The 23,023-nt window shown below is 42.3% G+C and overlaps 2 protein-coding genes across 2 annotated transcripts in view; both read right to left on the reverse strand.

Moving 5' to 3' along the window:
* Positions 1-23,023, reverse strand: part of LOC118394883 (E3 ubiquitin-protein ligase RNF114-like) — a 345,693-nt gene that overhangs the window by 235,145 nt on the left and 87,525 nt on the right. The gene's annotated exons all lie outside the window — the stretch shown is intronic.
* Positions 2,476-6,278, reverse strand: LOC118394884 (transcription factor MafB-like). Its single transcript, XM_035788497.2, has one exon. It carries the CDS (start codon positions 5,752-5,754, stop codon positions 4,525-4,527), a length of 1,230 nt encoding a protein of 409 aa, XP_035644390.1. The 5' UTR covers positions 5,755-6,278; the 3' UTR covers positions 2,476-4,524.

A 23,023-nucleotide genomic window follows, 5' to 3' on the forward strand; every position in this document is an offset into this window, starting at 1 on the left:
TAATACTGTGAATATTACTGGTTAAATACAGTAGGCCTACTCTCACAGTACATGTCTGCAGTTGACTCCAGTACAGTAGTGATGGCTGACTGTCTCCTGTCCTGTCTTTTCTCTCATACTCACTGAGAATGTAAACTAGACTGAGATTCCCTGGGCTCTGATTGGTGGATTCCACGTCTGGCGGTTTTGAATGTGCAGACATGGGCCAGGAAATGTTCCGACACCAGAAACTCTGAACCCAGACCCAGATCAACACATACTCTTTTCTCCTCCTACTCTGCCATCACGGTACAGGATGAAGGAATTGAGTGATGTCTTAATTGAAAGTACCACATGTCCCCAGTCCATCTACAAAAATTAGAAGATAGATATACTGCACAGTTGAAGTCGGAAGTTTACATACACCTTGGCCAAATACATTTAAACTCAGTTTTTCACCTTTCCTGATATTTAATCCTTGTAAACATGCCCTGTTTTAGGTCAGTTAGGATCACCACTTTATTTTAAGAATATGAAATATCAGAATAATAGGAGAGAGAATGATTTATTTCAGCTTTAATTTCTTTAATCACATTCCCAGTGGGTCACTCAATTAGCATTTGGTAGCATTGCCTTTAAATTGATTAACTTGGGTCAAACGTTTCAGGTAGCGTTCCACAAGCTTCCCACAATAAGTTTGGGGAATGTTGGCCCATTCCTCCAGACAAAGCTGGTGGAACTGAATCATGTTTGTAGGCCTCCTTGCATGCACACACTTTTTCAGTTCTGCCCACAAATTTTCTACAGGCTTGAGGTCAGATCTTTGTGATGGCCACTCCAATACCTTGACTTTGGAAGCATGCTTGGGGCCACCGTCCATTTGGGAAGACCAATTTGAGACCAAGCTTTATCTTCCTGACTGATGTCTTGAGATTTTGGGGCGGCAGGTAGCCTAGTGGTTAGAGTGTTGGACTGGAAGGTTGCAAGATCGAATCCCCGAGCTGACACGGTAAAAATCTGTGGTTCTGCCCCTGAACAAGGCAGTTGACCCACTGTTCCTAGGCTGTCATTGAAAATAAGAATTTGTTCATGGTCTAATACCAGGCTTTCCACCATTCAACGTGTGTTTAAATCAGGAGGCGACCATAAAATTAACAAAAGGCCTGTGGCCAGTGATAACAGAATGCACAGACTGTTAAAGTAGGCTATGACCATACTGGTCCTACTACATTCATTTTGCCTCTGTAACATGTGCACCCTGTGTCACTAATAATAGTCAACAGGCTACTTTACTAAGAAATTAGACTAGTCTGTGTTTCCGAGAGGGTGAACATGAGGCATTCTAGAGATTTGGCATAGGCATACACCTTTAGGCTACAAGTCATAAACGCGATGTTATGACCTCAAACCGACAGTCTCGATAAAAGTGCCATCACCTAAACCACATTAACCATACGGTTAAATCTGTGCAAAGCATAGTTCTGTAATATTGAGCATCAAAGTTGTCACATCCCATTTCTCAGAAATATTTTGTAGTGAATTCTTCTTTCATAACCCAATAACTCCTCACCTTAAAGGTACTTAAAGTACACAGTCAAAATCCTGAGACATTTGTAAATTCGTTTTTTTAGGCTGTGCGATCACAGATAGAACCTCATGGCTCTGAAATGTCAATCATGGGTTCAGCTATAAGGTTCTATCTGACACTTTGAATTAGACATTTTCCGTTTTTATGAATGTTGAGCTATTTGAATACATAAATGATAGAATGTCACTATTTTACCAAGATCGAGTCAGAACACATCACATACATTACGAATTATACAACAAACAACGATTTGACAATCATTTACTCTAAGATTTCTGACAGTTCTTGTTTTACTTGAATGTCATTATTGCTGGCTGGACTAGCCTAGACTATACTTGGAAGTTGGCAATGACATGTGTGCTGATTGGTCCGTTTGTATTTGTTCAGGATTGTGATTGGATTGCAGGTAGAAACGTATAGGCCAAGTTCAAGTGTGTTTATGCATATAGAACTTTCTAGTTTCATTTTTTTCTCTTAAAATGTACTTTTTCAAAAATCGAACTTCAGACATATGAAGAACCATCTAAAGGTCAACTATATGTGACAAACTCATTTTTGACAAAACATGTCAGGTAGAACTACAGTCCCAAGATCTCATATTTATGTTCAGTTTAGGCCACGACTGATGTTGACGCTGTGACAGGAATTGGGCTGTTTTACTGATGGAAAGATGTTCCATGAAAACTGTAGGTCTTCCCAATAACATACTTTTCTGAACTGTAAATGTGTAGCTCTCTGTTGGTGTATAATATCGGATTGTGCCTGTAGTCTAACGCAACAAGAGATGACGCATTCCCTCAAGTTACACCATGTTACCTAAACAAACCTGCAATTAGTTTGTTGATGTAATTCAGAGAGCGAGATAAAGAGGGGAGTGAGAGAAGAATAAACAGTCTGAGAAAGGTAAATGCCATTTCAATGACTTTAATAAGCAAAATAGGAAACCATTTCTTCCAAAAACAATAAAAATAAGACGAAACAGAAACCAGCCTGAATGGAACTACAACAGTTCAAATGTAATATTTTTTATATAAACCGGATTGAAAATTAATCCTCATCATCATCGCAAAATACATGAAATGAAAAACAAAACGACAACCCGCTGCTGCAGTTTCAATTTGATTTCAACACAGTTGAATCAGTAACAAACCAAGAGATTGTTAAAAGACTTCTCAACAACAGTTTTTAAATGCAAGCACCATGCTTATTCAATATGATCTGACAGTTTGTTCGTTTTAATCATTAAAATTACAACTTTAACTATGCATCTGGCCAGCAGAACCAGAGTCACCAAATAATAATAATAAGATAGACGAAAAGATAATGTCACATAACATACACAACAGTTTTCATTTTGAGATTTTGCACAACTTGAATCCCTTTTTTTACTGACTGGCAGAATATTTTTGGGGAAAACATATAGCATTAATACATTTCAACGTCGTATTCCCGAAACGCATGCGCAATCCAAATACTTGTTAATTGTATATAAAACCCCTCATTTGGTCAACATTATTAAGCATGTTTATTAAAAAATGGAAAAGTACAAAATATGTCTATAGCAGGCCTATATGACTGTTAACGCGACGCAGCTGCACCCAATAAAATACTTTAATCGAGTTTCAATTAAATCTCCTGCTACATTTGTTCTTCACATTAGGGTTAGGCAATAGTTAACAGAACGGGATTTCTGGTTAAGAAAAAACTCTTCTGACTACAGCACCACATTGAAATGAAATGGAATAACATGTGACAGTATTTTTCTACTGTAGCCTATATGCATCCGAGGAGAGAGAATAACAAACAGTTACGGTGCTTAAATGTTGTGCGCAAAGTACTCACTCATCTGATATTATAGCGAGGCGTTTGTTTTTACAGTTTCACACAATACATCACATTGTGTCACATGGTTATTATTAACCTTGCATCTATATTGTCTTTATTATTATAATAGAATAATCCATAATCATATAATGTCTTTTAAGGGTGACTGCACAAAACTCAAAATGAAAACTTAAAACAAGCCAGTATCCATAAAGTGCACTTAATATACAGTTTGTTATCTTTAAATGCAACTGCAAAATGGCCATATCTCCGAAACAATACCCACAGAATGAAACTCAAACATAAACATGAAAGAAAAGAAAACTCAAAGAAAAAAAAGTTAAAACCCGCCTCTTCAATCATGGTGTGCAGTTTTGCGTTGCGTAATTTTTGCAAGGCTACAGAACACCATGATATTGCACAGGCAACCCTGCTGTACTGTCCCCATTCCATCCATCTAAACTACGCTATGGAGAAGCGCAGATCAACAACATGCTCTTATTAAGTAGTACAAAATATAAATTATTACCGTACATGTCCAGCATGCAGGATTAATATTTTAATGAGATTTTTGTTTCAATATATATTCGAAAATAACCAAGCAGGTAACCAAAGATATGTCGCATACAATGTCCCCCCTTTGCGGGATAAGTAGACAGAATTCAAGATTGCATAATGTGGATTCTTGTTTTTACAATTCTCTTTTCTTTTTTCAGGCCCAGTGTCAAATGTGAGTCTCAACTCTGCGTTGTTTGTTGTGTAGACCTATACGCCGGTGGTCATCCCAATAACAGACACAGCAAAGCAGTAGCCTGAAAAGAGGAAAGTTCACCAGCAGTTTCTCTCTTCTCGCAGGAAGATGGAAAAATGGAACTTCACTACAAGCAACTAATCTACAAAGATGCAGCATTGACCAAACATTCTACCTTGTTCTCTGTATTTCTGTTGTCACGTGGATGGAGAGAGATGGTTCCATATGATACTATTACCATTTTACGGATAATTATTCTTATATGAATATAGTTGCTGTCATTAGTATAGTCAATGTGACGGAGTATTTGATTACTATTGTTTGGTCATCAGCAACAGTTGGTGGTAGGGTAGGGGAGAGTCAATAGAGCTATAATAACAACTCACATGAAAAACTCTGGAGGTGATGGATTGTCCCTTGTGGACCCAACCTCCCGGATCTTGTTATTCGCTCCCGTTCCCGTCAGTTTCTCGCACTTTAGTTTGTAGGCGTCCCTCTCGCGCGCCAGCCGATTGATCTCCGCCTTGAGTGCCCCCACCTGGTTTATCAGATGAGTCTTCTCGTTCTCCAGCACGTGTTTCTGCTGCACCCGCTTGAAGCGGCAGGACTGTGCGTAGCCCCTGTTTTTTAGGGTCCGCCTCTTCTGCTTGAGATGGATGACCTCGTCCTTGGTGAACCCCCGCAGGTGCCTGTTCAGCTCCCTCACAGACATGGACACCAGCTGGTCGTCAGGGAATCGGTCCTCTACATTGCCTGAGCCTTGTTGACCCTGGTGGTCGTGTTGGTGGTGGTGGAGGGCTTGGTGGGAGTCTGGGGAGACGGGGGACGGGCTGTCTGGGTCCTGGCTGTGGTGGTGGTGCTGGGTATGTGGGTGGCTGTGCCCAGCCTGGTGTCCAGGCAGTTCATCTGGGTGGTGCGGAATTCCTCCCCCATAGGGGTGGTAATGCTGTTGGGGTTGGTCATGGGGGTTGTGGTGGTGAGGCCCTCTGTAGCCATCGAAGCTGCTCTGCTGCTGCTGGATATGCGGGGTCGGGGCGTGGCTATGGGTTGTGGCTCCAATCAGGGCCTCCACTGCGTCCTCCGGGGTCAGACTCAGCGTCTGTGGGTCGATCTGCTGGTGGTACCCACTGTTGGGCATCCAGCAGACCTCCTCCAGATGGTTATTCTGCTCTCTGGGGCTGAAGCTGGGTGAGGAAGGCACCGAGCTGCATGGTGTGCTGATGGGGGTGGAGGACACAGAGCCCTGGGGCTGAAGCCGAGTACACTGGCGCACCCCGGCACGTCCCAGCCCGGTCAGACCTTCCTTCTTCACATCAAACTTCATTAGGTCAAAGTCGTTGACGTATTCCAGAGCCAGAGGGCTGTTGGGGAGCTCTGGGACCATGCTCAGCTCTGCGCTCATGGTGCTGCCACGACTTTTCTTCAGATTGGCGAAGGTGTTTGCCAGCGTCGCAAAAACACACTTCTTAATAATACGCGTCGGTTCTCCACTCTCTTGTCTCGTGCAGTAGCTTTTCCTCCAATGCTGCAGACTTGTGTGCTGTTGCATGCAACTCCATTCGGAGAGGTAAAAAAGTAGAAATCGAAAGAAAAAAAAACGGGAAAAAAACATTCAGACTAGGGCACTGCAAACGACATAGGAATTTACTTCATGTCGCCTACTTCTGCTTACTGGCTCTGATCTGGTCAACAGACGAGAAGTGGAGATAGAAATACTGTCGTCTCAGTGCATAGACTAAACCGTCAGTCCTTTCAGCAGAAACCAACTTAAAACAATTAACTAAAAATACAATATAATACCGAGTTGTCGTTGACCCAGGCTCCTGTCCTGGTCAACTTTGTAGAAATAAGGTATAGTCCTTGTTTTTCACTAGGAAGATAAGACTAGTGCGTCTGGTTTTTGGTTGGAGAAGTAGCCCTTTAGCTCTGCACTGCAGAGATCTGAGCTCTCCTTCTTGACACACTCACTCTCGAGTATCTAACAGTCTGCGCTGACTGCCAGCACTTTATCCTTATAGCGCGCCGTGACGTCACGCTTAAAGGCAGGCACCCTTGCCTGCCTGTCTCCAATGGGAGAGGCTTATTCTCCGGATTAGAATAACTGAGAGGATGGAGAGAGGTTGGAGGAGAACGGAAGAGAGGAGGGGGAGCGCTGTCAATTCAATTCAAGGGCTTTATTGGCATTGGAAACGTATGTTAACGTTGCCAATGCAAGTGATGTAGATAATAAATAAAGGGAAATAAACAATCAAAATTAACAGTAAACATTACACTCATAGTAGTTCCAAAATAATAAAGTCAATTAAAATGTCATATGTCTATATACAGTTTGTATGTGCAAATAGGTTAAGGTACAACAAGGAAAATAAGTAAACATAAATATGGGTTGTATTTACAATGGTGTTTGTTCTTCACTGGTTGCCCTTTTCTTGTGGCAACAGGTCACAAATCTTGGTGCTGCGATGCACACTTGTGGTATTTCACCCAGTAGATATGAGAGTTAATCAAAGATGTGTTTGTTTTCGAATTCTTTGTGGATTTGTGTAATCTGAGGGAAATATGTCTCTAATATGGTCATACCTTTGGCAGGAGGTTAGGAAATGCAGCTCAGTTTACATCTCATTTTGTGGGTAGTGTGCACATAACCTGTCTTCTCTACAGAGCCAGGTCTGCCTACGGCAGCCTTTCTCAATCGCAAGGCTATCCTCACTGAGTCTGTACATAGTCAAAGCTTTCCTTAAATTTAGGTCAGTCACAGTGGTCAGGTATTCTGCCACTGTGTACTCTCTGTTTAGGGCTCTCTCTGACAGCTACAGACAGTCAAATCAGCTGACTGACTCCCCCAAACAAACACTGGAGGAGTGGTGAGTGAGAAAGAAGAGCTGAATGCTTTCACATAGGGGAACCACTGGCATTGAATCGTTTAACAGCCTGCGTTTAATGCATCATTTCCCCTCTTCCACAGAAATGATCTCCCAGTTTACACGGAGTGAACAGAGAGAACCAAGTTATCCACATACAGTGTCTTCAGAAAGTTTTCCGACCCCTTGACTTCTTGCACATTTTGTTAGGTTACAGACTTATTCTAAAATTGATTGAAATATAATTTTTTTTCCTCGTCAATCTACACACAATACCCGATATTGACAAAGCAAAAACAGGATTTTAGAAATTTTTACTAATTTATTAAATATCAAACCTAAATATCACATGTACATAGAGTACCAGTCAAAACTTTGGACACACCTACTCATTCAGGGGTTTCTCTTTATATGTCATATTTTCTACATTGTAGAATAATAGTGAAGATGCCAAAGCTATGAAATAACACATGTGGAATCATGTAGTAACCAAAAAAGTGTTAAACAAATCCAAATATATTTCATATTTGATAAACTTCAAAGTAACCACCCTTTGCCTTGATGACAGCTTTGCACACTCTTGGCATTCTCTCAACCAGCTTCATGGGACAGTCACCTGGAATGCATTTCAATTAACAGGTGTGCCTTGTTGAAAGCTAATTTCTGGAATGTCTTTCCTTCTTAATGTGTTTGAGCCAAACAGTTGTGTTGTGACAAGGTAGGGGTGGTATACAGAAGACAGCCCTAATTGGTAAAATACCAAGTCTATATTATGGCAAGAACAGCTCAAATAAGCAAAGAGACATGATGGTCAGTCAATATGGATAAATTCAAGAAATTTGAACATTTATTCAAGTGTAGTCACAAAAACCATCAAGCGCTATGATGAAACTGGCTTTCATGAGGAGCGCCACAGGAAAGGAAGACTCAGAGTTACCTTTGCTGAAGAAGATAAGTTCATTAAAGTTACCAGCCTCAGAAATTGCAGCCCAAATAAATCCTTCACATAGTTAAAGTTATAGACACATCGCTACATAACTGTTCAGAGGTGAATGAGTGAATCAGGCCTTCATGATCAAATTGCTGAAACAACCAAAAAACACTACTAAAGGACATCAATAAGAACATTAATAATAATATATTACCTCCATAATCACCCGACCTCAACCCAATTGAGATGGTTCGGAATGAGTTGGACCGCAGAGTGAAGGAAAAGCAGCCAACAAGTGCTCAGCATATGTGGGAACTCCACCAAGACTGTTGGTAAAGCAATCCTTGTGAAGCTGGTTGAGAGAATGCCAAGAGTGTGCAAAGCTCTCATTTGTTTAACCCTTTTTTGGTTACTACATGATTCCATATGAGTTATTTCATAGTTTTGATGTCTTTACTATTATTCTACAATGTAGAAAACAGTACAAATAAAGAAAAACACTTGAATGAGTATGTGTTCAAACTTTTTACTGGTACTGTAAGTATTCAGACCCTTTACTCAGTACTTTGTTGAAAAACCTTTGGCAGTGATTACAATCTTGAGTCTTCTTGGGTATGACACTTCAAGCTTGGCACACCTGTATTTGGGGAGTTTCTCCCATTCTTCTCTGCAGATCCTATCAAGCTCCGTCGGGTTGGATGGGGAGCGTCACTGCACAGCTATTTTCATGGCTCTTCAGAGAGTTCTATCGAGTTCAAGTCCGGGCTCTGGCTGGGCAACTCAAGGACATTCAGAGACTTGTCATGAAGCCACTCCTGCGTTGTCTTGGCTATGTGCTTAGGGTCGTTGTCCTGTTGGAAGATGAACCTTCGCCCCAGTCTGAGGTCCTGAGTGCTCTGGAGCAGGTTTTAATCAAGGATCTCTCTGTGCTTTGCTCCGTTCTCTTTCCCTCAATCCTGACTAGTCTCCCAGTCCCTGCCGCTGAAAAACTTCCCCACAGCATGATACTGCCACCACCATGGTTCACTGTAGGCATGGTGCCAGGTTTCCTCTAGAAGGGACACATGGTATTCAGGCCAAATAGTTAAATCTTGGTTTCATCAGACCAGATAATCGTGTTTCTTGTGTTCTGAGAGTCTTTAGGTGCTTTTTGGCAAACTCCAAGTGGGCTGTCATGTGCCTTTTACTGAGGAGTGGCTTCCGTCTGGCCACTCTACCAAAAAGGCCTGATTGGTGGAGCGCTGCAGAGATGGTTGTCCTTCTGGAAGGTTCTCCCATTTCCACAGAGGAACTCTAGAGCTCTGTCAGACTGACCATCGGGTTCTTGATCACCTCCCTGACCAAGGCATTTCTCTCCCGATTGCTCAGTTTGGCAATCGGGACGCTATAGGAAGCGTCTTGGTGGTTCCAAACTTCTTCCATTGAAGGAGGCCACTGTGTGTGGACCTTCAATGCTGCAGATATTATTTGGTACCCTTCCCCAGATCAGTGCTTCGACACAGATGATGTTGATGTTTTCTTTTAAACTGCTGCTGCTAGTGTTTATTATCCATGCATAGTCACTTTAACCCCACCTACATATACAAATGACCTCGACTTACCTGTACTCCCCACATTCACTCGGGACCTGAACCCCCTGTATATAGCCTCATTATTGTTATTTTGTTACTTTTTATATTATTTTAGACTTTAGTTTATTTAGTCAATCTCTCTTTTCTTAAAACTGCATTGTTGGTTAAGTGCTTGTACGTAACCATTTCAAGGTAAGTTCTGTTGTATATGGTGCATGTGACAATTTGATTTGTTTTATGTGTGTTTTCCCAACACACATACGCAAGCCACGTAAATTCAATATATTGAGAACAAGCTCCCGGATTTAGAGACACACTAAGAAAAGGTTGTGTTGTTATACCAAAGAGTACAAATAGCCTACACTCTGACATCGTGCCAATGGTAATATCAGCATGTTCGAGCGAGAGACAGAACGCTCTTTCTTGGCTCGAATATTGTGCTGTGCATTGTGAAGCGTCACTGGTGACTACGGTGAAAAGAGGCTCAAAACCTCCGCTCCGTGGTCCTAATTGACTCTGCAGAGACCTCGCGAAGAAATATTGTTTTTCGTTCAATCATAAGCTAATTGTATCATTAAATTGATTAGGCTACCAGTTTCTCTTTTAGGTATTGATTTTGTTGATACATAACACATTACTCGATACTATTGCGTATAGCCATTTTCTTATTTGTGGTAACATAAAGTAGAATGAAGTTAAACAACCAAATGAAATATTCTCAGGAAAAACGAATAGTTATGGAACAGTACCACTAAAGACTACGTTTTGGAATTTAACATTTAATTGTGGGTCTTTGCATGTTGTTTGCATTGCGATTAATTGCCTGAAGATGTTATAAGAGATATGTCTTGATATCCTGCTTGTAAATGAGTCAATTTGAAGAATTCATTCTATTATCAATTCGTTTCCACCTCATATACAAGCCTGATCTCATGCCTCAGGCTCGGCCAAGAGTTATCGATTAAGCTGGGATGGATGGGGACGTTGCGCCGCGTGCAAACATCACACAATAACTGATAGTTAATATACTTCACTCACTTCAACTCTGCCTTTCTTCACGATGTATCAAGACGCAAGGACATATGTCATCTCAATCTTTTCCACAGCTATCTGTTAGATTATGATTATTATTCAGTCCATATTCGGCTAGTTTTTATATAAAAAAAGACTATATATGTTCACTTTGTCTGGTTTTAAAATGTCCCAACAATCGAATAAACTTAAGACTTGAGTAGCAGCGAAATGGGAAAGAATGTGGTCTCACATTGTCAGTGGTATTACCCTATTTTATAAAGTATTTTGAGTTGTTAGTCTGCATACCAAAAGCTGATGGACAGCAATTGTAACGGTCTTCTTCCTCTGACAGGAGTAGTAGGAAGGATCGGAGGACCAATGCGCAGCTGTGGTAAGTGTTCATGATACTTTTAATAGAACACAGAAAAATACAAAATAACAAAGTGAAATAACAAAAACCAAAACAGTTCCGTGTGGAACACACAGACACAGAAAATAATCATCCACAAATCAAGGGTGAAAACAGGCTGCCTAAGTATGGTTCGATTGTACGATTGACAGCTGCCTCTGATTGAGAACCATACCAGGCCAAACACAGAAAAAACAACTCATAGAAAAACAAACATAGACAACCCACCCAACTCACGCCCTGACCATACTAAAACAAAGACATAACAAAAGAACTAAGGTCAGAACGTTTTAATTTGTCCTTTTATGATACATCTATTCTACTTTCTGACAGAAGCGAGATTTCAAAACCCCCCAAAACAAATACACTAAATATATTATTGTAGGCCTTAAGTGTAGCCTAATTGTATTATCATTATTAATAATAATAATACATGTTGTTACTACGAGGCTATTCAGTGGCGATTTTAGCATGTACATCTTGGTGGGGCAAAAAAATAAATAGTGGGATGCATGCCTGCAAAGCCACTACACAACACAACACTAAACAATACATTAATTGCACTATAACACAGTCCCAACATCTTACCACTGCTACACCTGGCTATCAGCGGAGCCTTGTCTGGCAGTGAAACAGTTCATTCAGCCTCATTTACTGCCTTTAAAAAAACATAGCTGATATAGCTGACTTGCAAACATCCTGAAGCTAAACAAATGTGGTTTCTAATGACAATTAAGATGTACAAACTATGGCATAATGGGATGACAAGCGCATACGAGGCAATCCGTAATTTCGATTAAGACATTAATGAGCGAGCAAGGACGGATTTAGTCAATATAACTAACTATTTGCTTAGCACTTTTGAAATGTACAGTGACAGAATTCAGAACATGGTTTCACCCTGTACATAAAGTCAGAACCCTAGAATAAATAAAGGGGCATATAAGCAGAATGAAAGCTCTTACAATATTCAATGATTACTTTTATCTAAATCAGGTTATAGGCTACATGTGCACACCCGAGTCAGAACAGTAGGTCGAAATTAAGAGTGGGAAATATACCAAATTATTAGGGTGAGGCACATGGGCTACTAACATCTTACTACACAACATACACTTAGTATTACTTTCTTAGCTACAGTATACATATCTCCCTGGCATATTACATAATTTATGCAGCAGCATACAATACCTTTTTGGACTCACCTTGTTGTGCTGTGCTCACTTGAACATGAAGGTGGAGCCCACCAATCCTTCATGGGCAAATTTTGTCATCAAAGTCTGGCATTCTCTGGATTTATGGTCCTTTCAAAAGAACTGGGAACTTGGAAAAAACAAGGTTGAATCATGATTCCAAATTGGATTACCATTCAAAACGTATTTTCCCAGTCGGAGCTTGTTTATTCCCAACTTCCCAGTTGGAATTAACAGTTGTTTTGAGCGCGGCACAAATCATACTTCAATGACAGCATGGCCAATGTTGAATGTTTATCATGTTAAATTTGGAAAAGAGCCCCTTCATCCCAGATTTGGGACAACACAGCCACTGTCACTGATTCCTTCCAAACTATTAATTGCTCAATTTGCGATTTCCAACTTGTTGTGTAATGTTTAAGTACAATGGCCGATTAGAACCGATACGTTTTATCTATAATTACTCTTCATTATTTATTTTCATAAGACAAGGATTAGAAAGGATTTGCCAGTAGATTGGAGTCTTGATTCATGATGATGACTGCTAGTTAAGATTTTGAAAGTCTGATTTTCACAGGATCAGTCCAATCAAAGCTACTGTACATATAACATGATTTGACATCATTTTATCTGTGACCAATAAACTTGAGCCTTCTTGGATGGGCACTTTTAATGTAACTCTATGGCAGACCCCAAGGGGCTAGAATTTTCTATGTCAACCCTTAGATTTGGCGGTGAAGTAGTGTCCCCATGAGTGACAAAACACTGAGCCAATCACGGCAAGAAGCTCCTTATTTTCTGCTGGTTTGCCCGACCACCATAGAAAGCACTGAGCTAGACTGAAACACCTGCATTTTGGAGCTGCCTTAATCAAAAAAACAAAATAGAGACCATGGTTGTATGCAGATTTATTAACTCAATTATATATACAGTTGAAAATACTTATTTTTCACCATAATTTGCAAATAAATTCATTAAAAATCCTACAATGTGATTTTCTGGATTTGTTTTCCCTCATTTTGTCTGTCATAGTTGAAGTGAACCTATAATGAAAATTACAGGCCCCTCTCATCTTTTTAACTGGGAGAACTTGCACAATTGGTGGCTGACTAAATACTTGTTTGCCCCACTGTATATATATATATATATATATTGAGATCATGTGACAGATCATGTGACACTTAGATTGCACACAGGTGGACTTTATTTAACTAATGTGACTTCTGAAAGTAATTAGTTGCACCAGATCTTATTTAGGGTCTTCATAGCAATGCCAAAGTGTAGGCATTAACTCTGAAATCTTAAACCTGTTTGGGATAGGGGGCAGCATTTTCACATTTGGATGAAAAGCATGCCCAGAGTAAACTGCTAATATATGCATATTATTAGTAGATTTGGATAGAAAACACTCTGAAGTTTCTAAAACTGTTTGAATGATATCTGTGAGTAAAACAGAACTAATATGGCATATGAAAACCGGAGAAAAATCCAACCAGGAAGTGGGAAATCTAAGGTTGTAGTTTTTCAACTCTTGGCCTATCAAATACACAGTGTCTATGGGGTCCGATTGCAATTCATAAGGCTTCCACTAGACGTCAACAGTCGTTAGAACCTTGTTTGATGCTTCTCCTGTGAAGGAGGGGGAATGAGGGCAATTTGAGTCAGTGGTCTGGCAGACTGCCACGAGCTGGTGACGCGTGTTCACGTGAGAGTTAGCTTGAGTTCCATTGCATTTCTGAAGACAAATGAATTCTCTGGTTGGAACATTATTGAAGATTTATGTTAAAAACATACTAAAGATTGATTCTATACTTTGTTTGACATGTTTCTACGGACTGTAACGGAACCTTTTGACTTTTCGTCTGCTCCTAGCGATCACGCGTCATGAATTTGAATTATTGGGCTGAACGTGCTAACAAAAAGGAGGTATTTGGACATAAAGATGAACTTTATCGAACAAATCAAACATTTATTGTGGAACTGGGATTCCTGGGAGTGCATTCTGATGAAGATCATCAAAGGTAAGTTAATATTTATAATGCTATTTCTGACTTCTGTTGACTCCAACATGGCGGATATCTGTTTGGCTTGATTTGTTGTCTGAGCGCCGTACTCAGATTATTGCATGGTTTGCTTTTTCCGTAAAGTTTTTTTGAAAACTGACACAGCGGTTGCATTAAGGAGAAATATATGTTTAATTCTGTGATTAACAGTTGTATCGTTTATCAATGTTTATTCTGTAAATTGATGTGGCTCTCTGCAAAATCACCTGATGTTTTGGAAGCAAAACATTACTGAACGTAACGCGCCAATGTAAACTGAGATTTTTGGAAATAAATATGCACTTTATCGAACAAAACATACATGTATTGTGTAACATGATTTCCTATCAGTGTCATCTGATGAAGATCATCAAAGGTTAGTGTTTAATTTTATCTATATTTCTGCTTTTGTGACTCCTCTCTTTGGCTGGAAAAATGGCTGTGTGTGTTTTTGTGACTTGGCTCTGACCTAACATAATCATATGTTGTGCTTTCACTGTAAAGCCTTTTTGAAATCGGACACGATGTACCCATCCTTTCAGCTGCTCCCATACAGCCCGTCCATAGTTATCATGTAGAGGAAAGAGGGTCCTTTCAGCTGCTCCCATACAGCCCGTCCACAGTTATCATGTAGAGGAAAGAGGGTCCTTTCAGCTGCTCCCTTACAGCCCGTCCACAGTTATCATGTAGAGAGGAAAGAGGGTCCTTTCACCTGTGAAGTCTGTGAAGTGATGTATCCCTGGATCCTGAGTTGGAGTAACCTGACACATCCTCTAACTCCAGAGGACACATATGACTGGGTTCAGTTGGCCACTGGATAATATTACTGTATTGTCTAGCAGTAGCCTGTGTGTTAGCTTTAACAAACACTCCAGTTATAAGACTTTGGCAAAGTGACTAGCTGTTACACAGAAGGAGAGAGACATTTCTGGCCAAGTTTCAGACGAGGCTGTGGTATTACGGAGTGAGGTTAGAAACCACCTCCATCTCTACTCACAGACACCAGCACCTGGTCTGTCTACAGCTCTGCCAACAACAAGTACACTTATCTTACACCTTACGTATGCTCAAGAGAACACTATCCATTATTTTTTCCCAAATGTTGTCAGTGGGTGCGTTCATGAATGTGTGTGCATGCATGCGTGCGTTTGTGTGCGCCTATGACTGTATTAGAATAGTTCTCAATGGGAAAGGTGCAGATGGGAAGGGCTAATTTGCAAGAGGCGGGGGAGATAGTGTGTGTGTGTGTGTGTGTGTGTGTGTGTGTGTGTGTGTGTGTGTGTGTGTGTGTGTGTGTGTGTGTGTGTGTGTGTGTGTGTGTGTGTGTGTGTGTGTGTGTGTGTGTGTGTGTGTGTGTGTGTGTACTGTATGTGTCAGAATGTGTGTTGAGGGAGGTAATGTTACCCAGCCGGCGTGGATGGTGATATATTGGCCAGGGAGAACGGCTATGCAGATCAACTCATCAAGATTGATGTTCTGCCATAAGTGCAATTAAAATGGGGACTGTATTAAAAAGCTCACCTGATAACATCGCCTGGGTTTAGATTACATTGTATTTCCCCTGCGCTTTCTCCCACCCAGGTCCAGCCAACAACACACACAATGTTATGAATCTACCCCTCTGGTTCTATCTGATATACTGATCTGGGCCTCACTTCCCTTTCCTTCCTGTTTGGCCCTGTCTGGGGGTATCATCAGATGGGGCCACAGTGTCTCCTGACCCCTCCAGTCTCAGCCTCCAGTATTTATGCTGCAGTAGTTTATGTGTCGGGGGCTAGGGTCAGTTTGTTATATCTGGAGTACTTATCCTGTCTTATCCGGTGTCCTGTGTGAATTTAAGTATGCTCTCTCTAATTCTCTCTTTCTCTCTTTCTTTCTCTCTCTCGGAGGACCTGAGGACCATGCCTCAGGACTACCTGGCATGATGACTCCTTGCTGTCCCCAGTCCATCTGGCCGTGCTGCTGCTCCAGTTTCAACTGTTCTGCCTGCGGCTATGGAATCCTGACCTGTTCACCGGACGTGCTACCTGTCCCAGACCTATTATTTGACCATGCTGGTCATTTCTGAACATTTGAACATCTTGGCCATGTTCTGTTATAATCTCCACCCGGCACAGCCAGAAGACGACTGGCCACCCCTCATAGCCTGGTTCCTCTCTAGGTTTCTTCCTAGGTTTTGGCCTTTCTAGGGAGTTTTTCCTAGCCAACGTGCTTCAACATCTGCATTGCTTGCTGTTTGGGGTTTTATGCTGGGTTTCTGTACAGCACTTTGAGATATCAACTGATGTACGAAGGGCTATATAAATACATTTGATTTGATTCCCAGTTATGATGTAACTTAATGATGATCGTACATGATGCATAGTTATTTACAAGTCAAAAAGTTCAAACAAGACAAGACATATTTACATCAAAACACGTTTTTTTCCACCAAATACATCAATGTATCATTTAGACAGAAATGTTTAGTAATGTATATATCTTCATTAAGTGCGGTCCTCCCCCGTTCACTAGGCGGTGCCCATCTCAGTCAGTGTCAAGTTGTTAACCCAGTGTCAACAGGGCCCCAGGCCGTATTTGGGCCTTCGTGCTGGTTGGGTCTTCTCCCACGTAAACATATTCTCAAAGTCACCTGAGAAAGGTGCAGTGCATGTGTCAACCCCTCACATACACACGTCTAGCCCTAATCATATTCCTGGACCCGGGCAGTAGGTGCTTCTCTCTCTGCCGTCCACCAAGACCCCATGTCCCCCTCTGTCACGGATCCCAGCGCTGCTCATTCCGTTCACCAGCTCCAGGTCTATGTCACCGGCCTTCCATGCGTTACTGAACTGGATTCATTACCACCAACCCCGGACTGTCTTCTCTCATTACGCACACCTGGTTCCCATTATTGTTACCATGTCCGTTGGTCTTTGGACCACCTGTACTGTTGCACTGGCCTCCATGCTACGCGTTATTGTGCACTTGTTTTACGGGTCTCGTCCCGTGTATTAGTTAGAGGTTTATACCTCGCTCTTTTGTCGGGGTAGAGAAAATAACACCCCCTAGTACGTATTCCTGCACTTGTCTCCTATCTTTATACAGTGTGACACCCTCCAAACACAGATGGTTAGTTCTGACCCCAGTGTCACAGACACAGATTTGTTTTAGGCTAAAATCGACTCCTCTCCTTGGCCCTATTATGTAAGGCCTTGACATCTTGGTTCTCTTAACGAACCAGAAACAATTTATTTAGTAATGGTGAAGAGGAGGAATTTTACAAATGAGCATAATTTCTGTCTTTTATGATAATGTGAGAACTGGCCTGAACCCAAAGGGAAAACACGTCCATCTTGGCCCACTGAGGTGCTACTCTGGTTTTCAATAGTCCTCTTTTTATATTCAGGGACTCAGAGGACAGTGTATGTAGGAATGTCTTAAATCTTGAAGCTATCGGCAAGGACATATTTCTGTCTCTCAGAATCTTTACAAAAATCGTCAGATAATAGCTTTTAGTCTACTGTGGAGCCATGTTAAAATATTTTTGAGTGAAGTGTAAATTATTTGAGAACTTTGTGTCTTCAGGAGCAGTGTTAAATTGCTTTTTTTATGTTTCCAAAGTCATGGCATTTGATCTATTCCTGAAAATGTATTATCTTGGTTTTATAGGCTTACCGTAGATATATATGATTTTCAAAAGAACATGACTACCTCTAAGGTATAACAAGATATTTAAGATTTCATGTATTACATACGAATACATTCTCAAATGTTCTTCTAAATATCTCTCTTGTCGGCTCTATGAGTCAGAGAGAGCATGGCTATATGGCTGATCACTCGTCAATTTCATGAGTTCCTACTCTCCCATTACTCATCTGCACCAGGCACTGTCCGCAGCTGCTCTCTGTCCCTCCTCTCATTTTTCTCTTTCCAACTTCTTTTTTTTAATCCTCATGGAACCATCCCTACATTGGGTTATTGTATCATAATGGGACAAGGGCCCAAAAATGGGTCTTTCATGTAGTTGCTTGAGTTTAGTTATGCCATGTGTTAATTTTTTTCTCCTGACTTTTTCTTGAGCAGTGGGTTAGCTTCTAGAGAGGGGGGTTGTTATAATGGGTTGCATTGTCCATTCTTGATCGAAGGGTCAGATTAACAAGCAGACCTTGATCCTTCTTAGCTGTGGTCCCCATACAAGACACAATGACAGGGGTGATCCATCACGGCTGTCCCTAAAAGGGAGGGGGTCACTGGGGTTGGAGGGCTGCAGGGCTGGGGCCTGGGTCTGGGTGGATGATGAAGGGGAACAGGATGGGGCTGGTTAAAGTTTAACCAGGAGTCATCCTACTAATTGAGGATTATATTCAAGCCCCATTCATGTTTTGGCAACTCCAAATATGTGACCCGTCGCCAACTCATAGGCCTGCACCCAACTGGTTCCCCTCGGATCAGGGCGGCAAGGCCTTAGCGTGGGAAGAAAATTACTCTGAATCTCCCCCGCACTCCAACACACAACATACAAGCACCAATACTGTGTGGGTATAGCGTGTGCATATATTAACCTAACATGCTGCATTCGACCCCTATATTAAATGACTGGCGCTACATATGCCAAATCTCCCAACGCCTTGCCTCAATTTGTCTGTGCCACTATCAATAACCAGTGTCAACACATTTCTGCAGTGATCAATAGCAATGGGGTTCTTTGTGACAGTGGAAGCCTTGACCCCAGGGCAAGACATGGTTACAGCCTGTTACACTGTTACTCACTGAGGGAATTTGGTCAAAACCTATCCCCTGTGAGTTCATGTGTATTGAAAATCCTATTTTCAGGCTGGGTTAGTCAGTGTTGAAATAGTTTTTCCCCAGTCAAAGCTGTTCTTACTGTAGGTTATGACTGCACTCTGTGCAATTTTATTTTCTTAACGTCACCCAGTGTGCTACGGAAGATGAAGGTCTTTACCATAATATCGCGTTCCTGGTTATTGGTCCAATCATCTCCATTGATTGACACAATGATTGAAAAGGACAAAGGAGATGGAGAGAGGACATCAAAGGCGCTCATGTCTGAGTAGTTCCCTCAGTATGCAGGGTCCTTGGCCAAGAGCTGGAGTCACGTGCTCACATGACTTGATTAGACTTGATGAGATGACTTGACCCTCCAACACACACTTAATAATGCAGTAATTTCTGCCCGTTTGACATGGGGACGGGCAGAGGGAGGCTCTAATGGTGGGGACAGGGGGGCAGAGGGAGGAAGCCTCTCTACTGGTGGGGACAGGGGGGCAGAGGTGTGATGGTGGGCTGAGCGGCAGGAGATGTGATGAAGGGGTTCAGGGTGAGACAGGTGGTGGGAGGCTCAGAATGAAAGGGGTATGGGAGTGAGGTCGAGGGGGCTAAAAGATAGGTGGGGGGGATGGGAGATATGGGAAATGTGGTTGAGAGTGAGACATGGAAGGAGTCATTCTGGGCATGAGAGAGAGGCAGAGTGGGGAGCATGGAAAGGGGTTGAGAGGGACGGGTGAGGGTATTCGGGGCGGTGGGGGGGAGCTGTCCATTTGTACAAACCTAAGAATCCGTCATGTGACGCCTACTATTTCCCCTTGCTGGGTTGAGATGGTGCTGACAACCGGGACTTCTCCTCTCCCTCTTCACCACGGGTAAATGACATTACAGATATTGTGTTTGTGCCGCAGTCGGGGGAGGGGGTGAGAGAGAGAGGGGATAATCCCATATTGACAAATGGGTGTGAGTGTCGTGTGAGTGTCTGTGTGTTTGAAGTGTGTACTGTATGTGAACCAGGTGTTTCTAGTAAAGGGTAGGGGTCATGACGTTGGATTGATTAATGTGATGACTGCTGTTTATCGGTTTGTCTCTGTGAATGGTTTGTCCTCTGACAAATCAACTGTAAATTTCGGTATTCCTCAAGGTTTCGTTTTAGGACCACTATTGTTTTCACTATATATTTTACCTCTTGGGGATGTTATTCGAAAACATAATGTTAACTTTCACTCCTATGCGGATGACACACAGCTGTACATTTCAATTAAACATGGCGAAGCCCCAAAATTGCCCTTGCTAGAAGCATGTGTTTCAGACATAAGGAAGTGGATGGCTGCAAACTTTATACTTTTAAACTCAGACAAAACATAGATGCTTGTTCTAGGTCCCAAGAAACAAAGAGATCTTCTGTTGAATCTGACAATTAATCTTAATGGTTGTACAGTCGTCTCAAATAAAACTGTGAAGGACCTCAGCGTTACTCTGGACCCTGATCTCTCTTTTGAAGAACATATCAAGACCATTTCAAGGACAGCTTTTTTCCATCTACGTAACATTGCAAAAATCAGAAACTTTCTGTCCAAAAATGATGCAGAAAAATTAATCCATGCTTTTGTTACTTCTAGGTTAGACTACTGCAATGCTCTACTTTCCAGCTACCAGGATAAAGCACTAAATAAACTTCAGTTAGTGCTAAATACGGCCGCTAGAATCCTGACTAGAACACAAAAATTTGATCATTTTACTCCAGTGATAGCCTCTCTACACTGGCTTCCTGTCAAAGCAAGGGCTGATTTCAAGGTTTTACTGCTAACCTACAAAACATTACATGGGCTTGCTCCTACCTATCTCTCTGATTTGGTCCTGGCGTACATACCTACACGTACGCTACGGTCACAAGACGCAGGCCTCCTAATTGTCCCTAGAATTTCTAAGCAAACAGCTGGAGGCAGGGCTTTCTCCTATAGAGCCCCATTTTTATGGAACGGTCTGCCTACCCATGTCAGAGACGCAAACTCGGTCTCAACCTTTAAGTCTTTACTGAAGACTCATCTCTTCAGTGGGTCATATGATTGAGTGTAGTCTGGCCCAGGAGTGGGAAGGTGAACGGAAAGGCCGGTTCCCCTCTTTCCACTGGGATTCTCTGCCTCTAACCCTATTACAGGGGCTGAGTCACTGGCTTACCGGGGCTCTCTCATGCCGTCCCTGGAAGGGGTGCGTCACCTGAGTGGGTTGATTCACTGATGTGGTCATCCTGTCTGGGTTGGCGCCCTCCCCCCCTTGGGTTGTGCCATGGCGGAGTTCTTTGTGGGCTATACTCAGCCTTGTCTCAGGATGGTAAATTGGTGGTTGAAGATATCCCTCTAGTGTTGTGGGGGCTGTGCTTTGGCAAAGTGGGTGGGGTTATATCCTTCCTGTTTGGCCCTGTCCGGGGGTATCCTGTGTTTGGCCCTGTCCTATTCTGTGTCCTGTGTGAATCTAAGTGTGCGTTCTCTAATTCTCTCCTTCTCTCTCTCTTTCTTTCTCTCTCTCGGAGGACCTGAGCCCTAGGACCATGCCCCAGGACTACCTGACATGATGACTCCTTGCTGTCCCCAGTCCACCTGGCCGTTCTGCTGCTCCAGTTTCAACTGTTCTGCCTTATTATTATTCGACCATGCTGGTCATTTATGAACATTTTAACATCTTGGCCATGTTCTGTTATAATCTCCACCCGGCACAGCCGGAAGAGGACTGGCCACCCCACATATGCTCTCTCTAATTCTCTCTTTCTTTCTCTCTCTCAGAGGACCTGAGCCCTAGGACCATGCCCTTTCGGTTGCAAGTCCAAAGGTTTTACCACTAGGCTGCCTGATGCACCAGGCATCAGTATATGTATACTGTATATATCAATGATGTTGCTCTTGCTGCGGGCGATTCCCTGATCCACCTCTACGCAGACGACACCATTCTATATACTTTCGGCCCGTCATTGGACACTGTGCTATCAAACCTCCAAACGAGCTTCAATGCCATACAGCACTCCTTCCGTGGCCTCCAACTGCTCTTAAACGCGAGTAAAACCAAATGCATGCTTTTCATGATCAGCTGCCTGCACCCGCATGCCCGACTAGCATCACCACCCTGGATGGTTCCCCTTGAATATGTGGACATCTATAAGTACCTAGGTGTCTGGCTAGACTGCAAACTCTCCTTCCAGACTCACATCAAACATCTCCAATCAAAAATCAAATCAAGAGTCGGCTTTCTATTCCGCAAAAAGCCTCCTTCACTCACGCTGCCAAGCTTACCCTAGTAAAACTGACTATCCTACCGATCCTCGACTTGGGATGTCATCTACAAAATGGCTTCCAACACTCTACTCAGCAAAATGGATGCAGTCTAACAGTGCCATCCGTTTTGTCACTAAACTTGCACCTTATACCACCCACCACTGCGACCTGTATGCTCTAGTCGGCTGGCCCTCACTACATATCCGTCGCCAGACCCACTGGCTCCAGGTCATCTACAAGTCCATGCTAGGTAAAGCTCCGCCTTATCTCAGTTCACTGGTCACGTAGCAACACCCATCCGTAGCACGCGCTCCAGCAGGTGTTCTCACTGATCATCCAAAGCCAACACCTCATTTGTGCTCTTTATAGTTCCAGTACTCTGCTGCCTGTGACTGGAAACTGGTCAAAATCTCTGAAGTTGGAGACTTTTGATCTCCCTCACCAACTTCAAACATCAGCTATCCGAGCAGCTAACCGATCCCTGCAGCTGTACATAGTCTATAGGTAAATAGCTCACCCATTTTCACCTACCTCATTCCCATACTGTTTTTATACTGTTTTTATTTATTTACTTTCCTGCTCTTTTGCACACCGATATCTCTACCTGTACATGACCATCTGATCATTTATCACTCCAGTGTTAATCTGCAAAATTGTATTATTCGCCTACCTCATGCCTTTTGCACACATTGTATATAGACTGCCCATTTTTTCTACTGTGTTATTGACTTGCTAATTGTTTACTCCATGTGTAACTCTGTGTTGTCTGTTCACACTGCTATGCTTTATCTTGGCCAGGTCGCAGTTGCAAATGAGAACTTGTT

This window comes from Oncorhynchus keta, chromosome 15 (genome assembly GCF_023373465.1).
Source record: "Oncorhynchus keta strain PuntledgeMale-10-30-2019 chromosome 15, Oket_V2, whole genome shotgun sequence".
Classification (NCBI taxonomy): Eukaryota; Metazoa; Chordata; class Actinopteri; order Salmoniformes; family Salmonidae; genus Oncorhynchus; species Oncorhynchus keta.

Coding starts and splice junctions, on each gene's coding strand:
- LOC118394884 (XM_035788497.2), bottom strand. CDS start 5,754: ATGTTTTTTTCCCGTTTTTTTTTCTTTCGATTTCTACTTTTTTACCTC.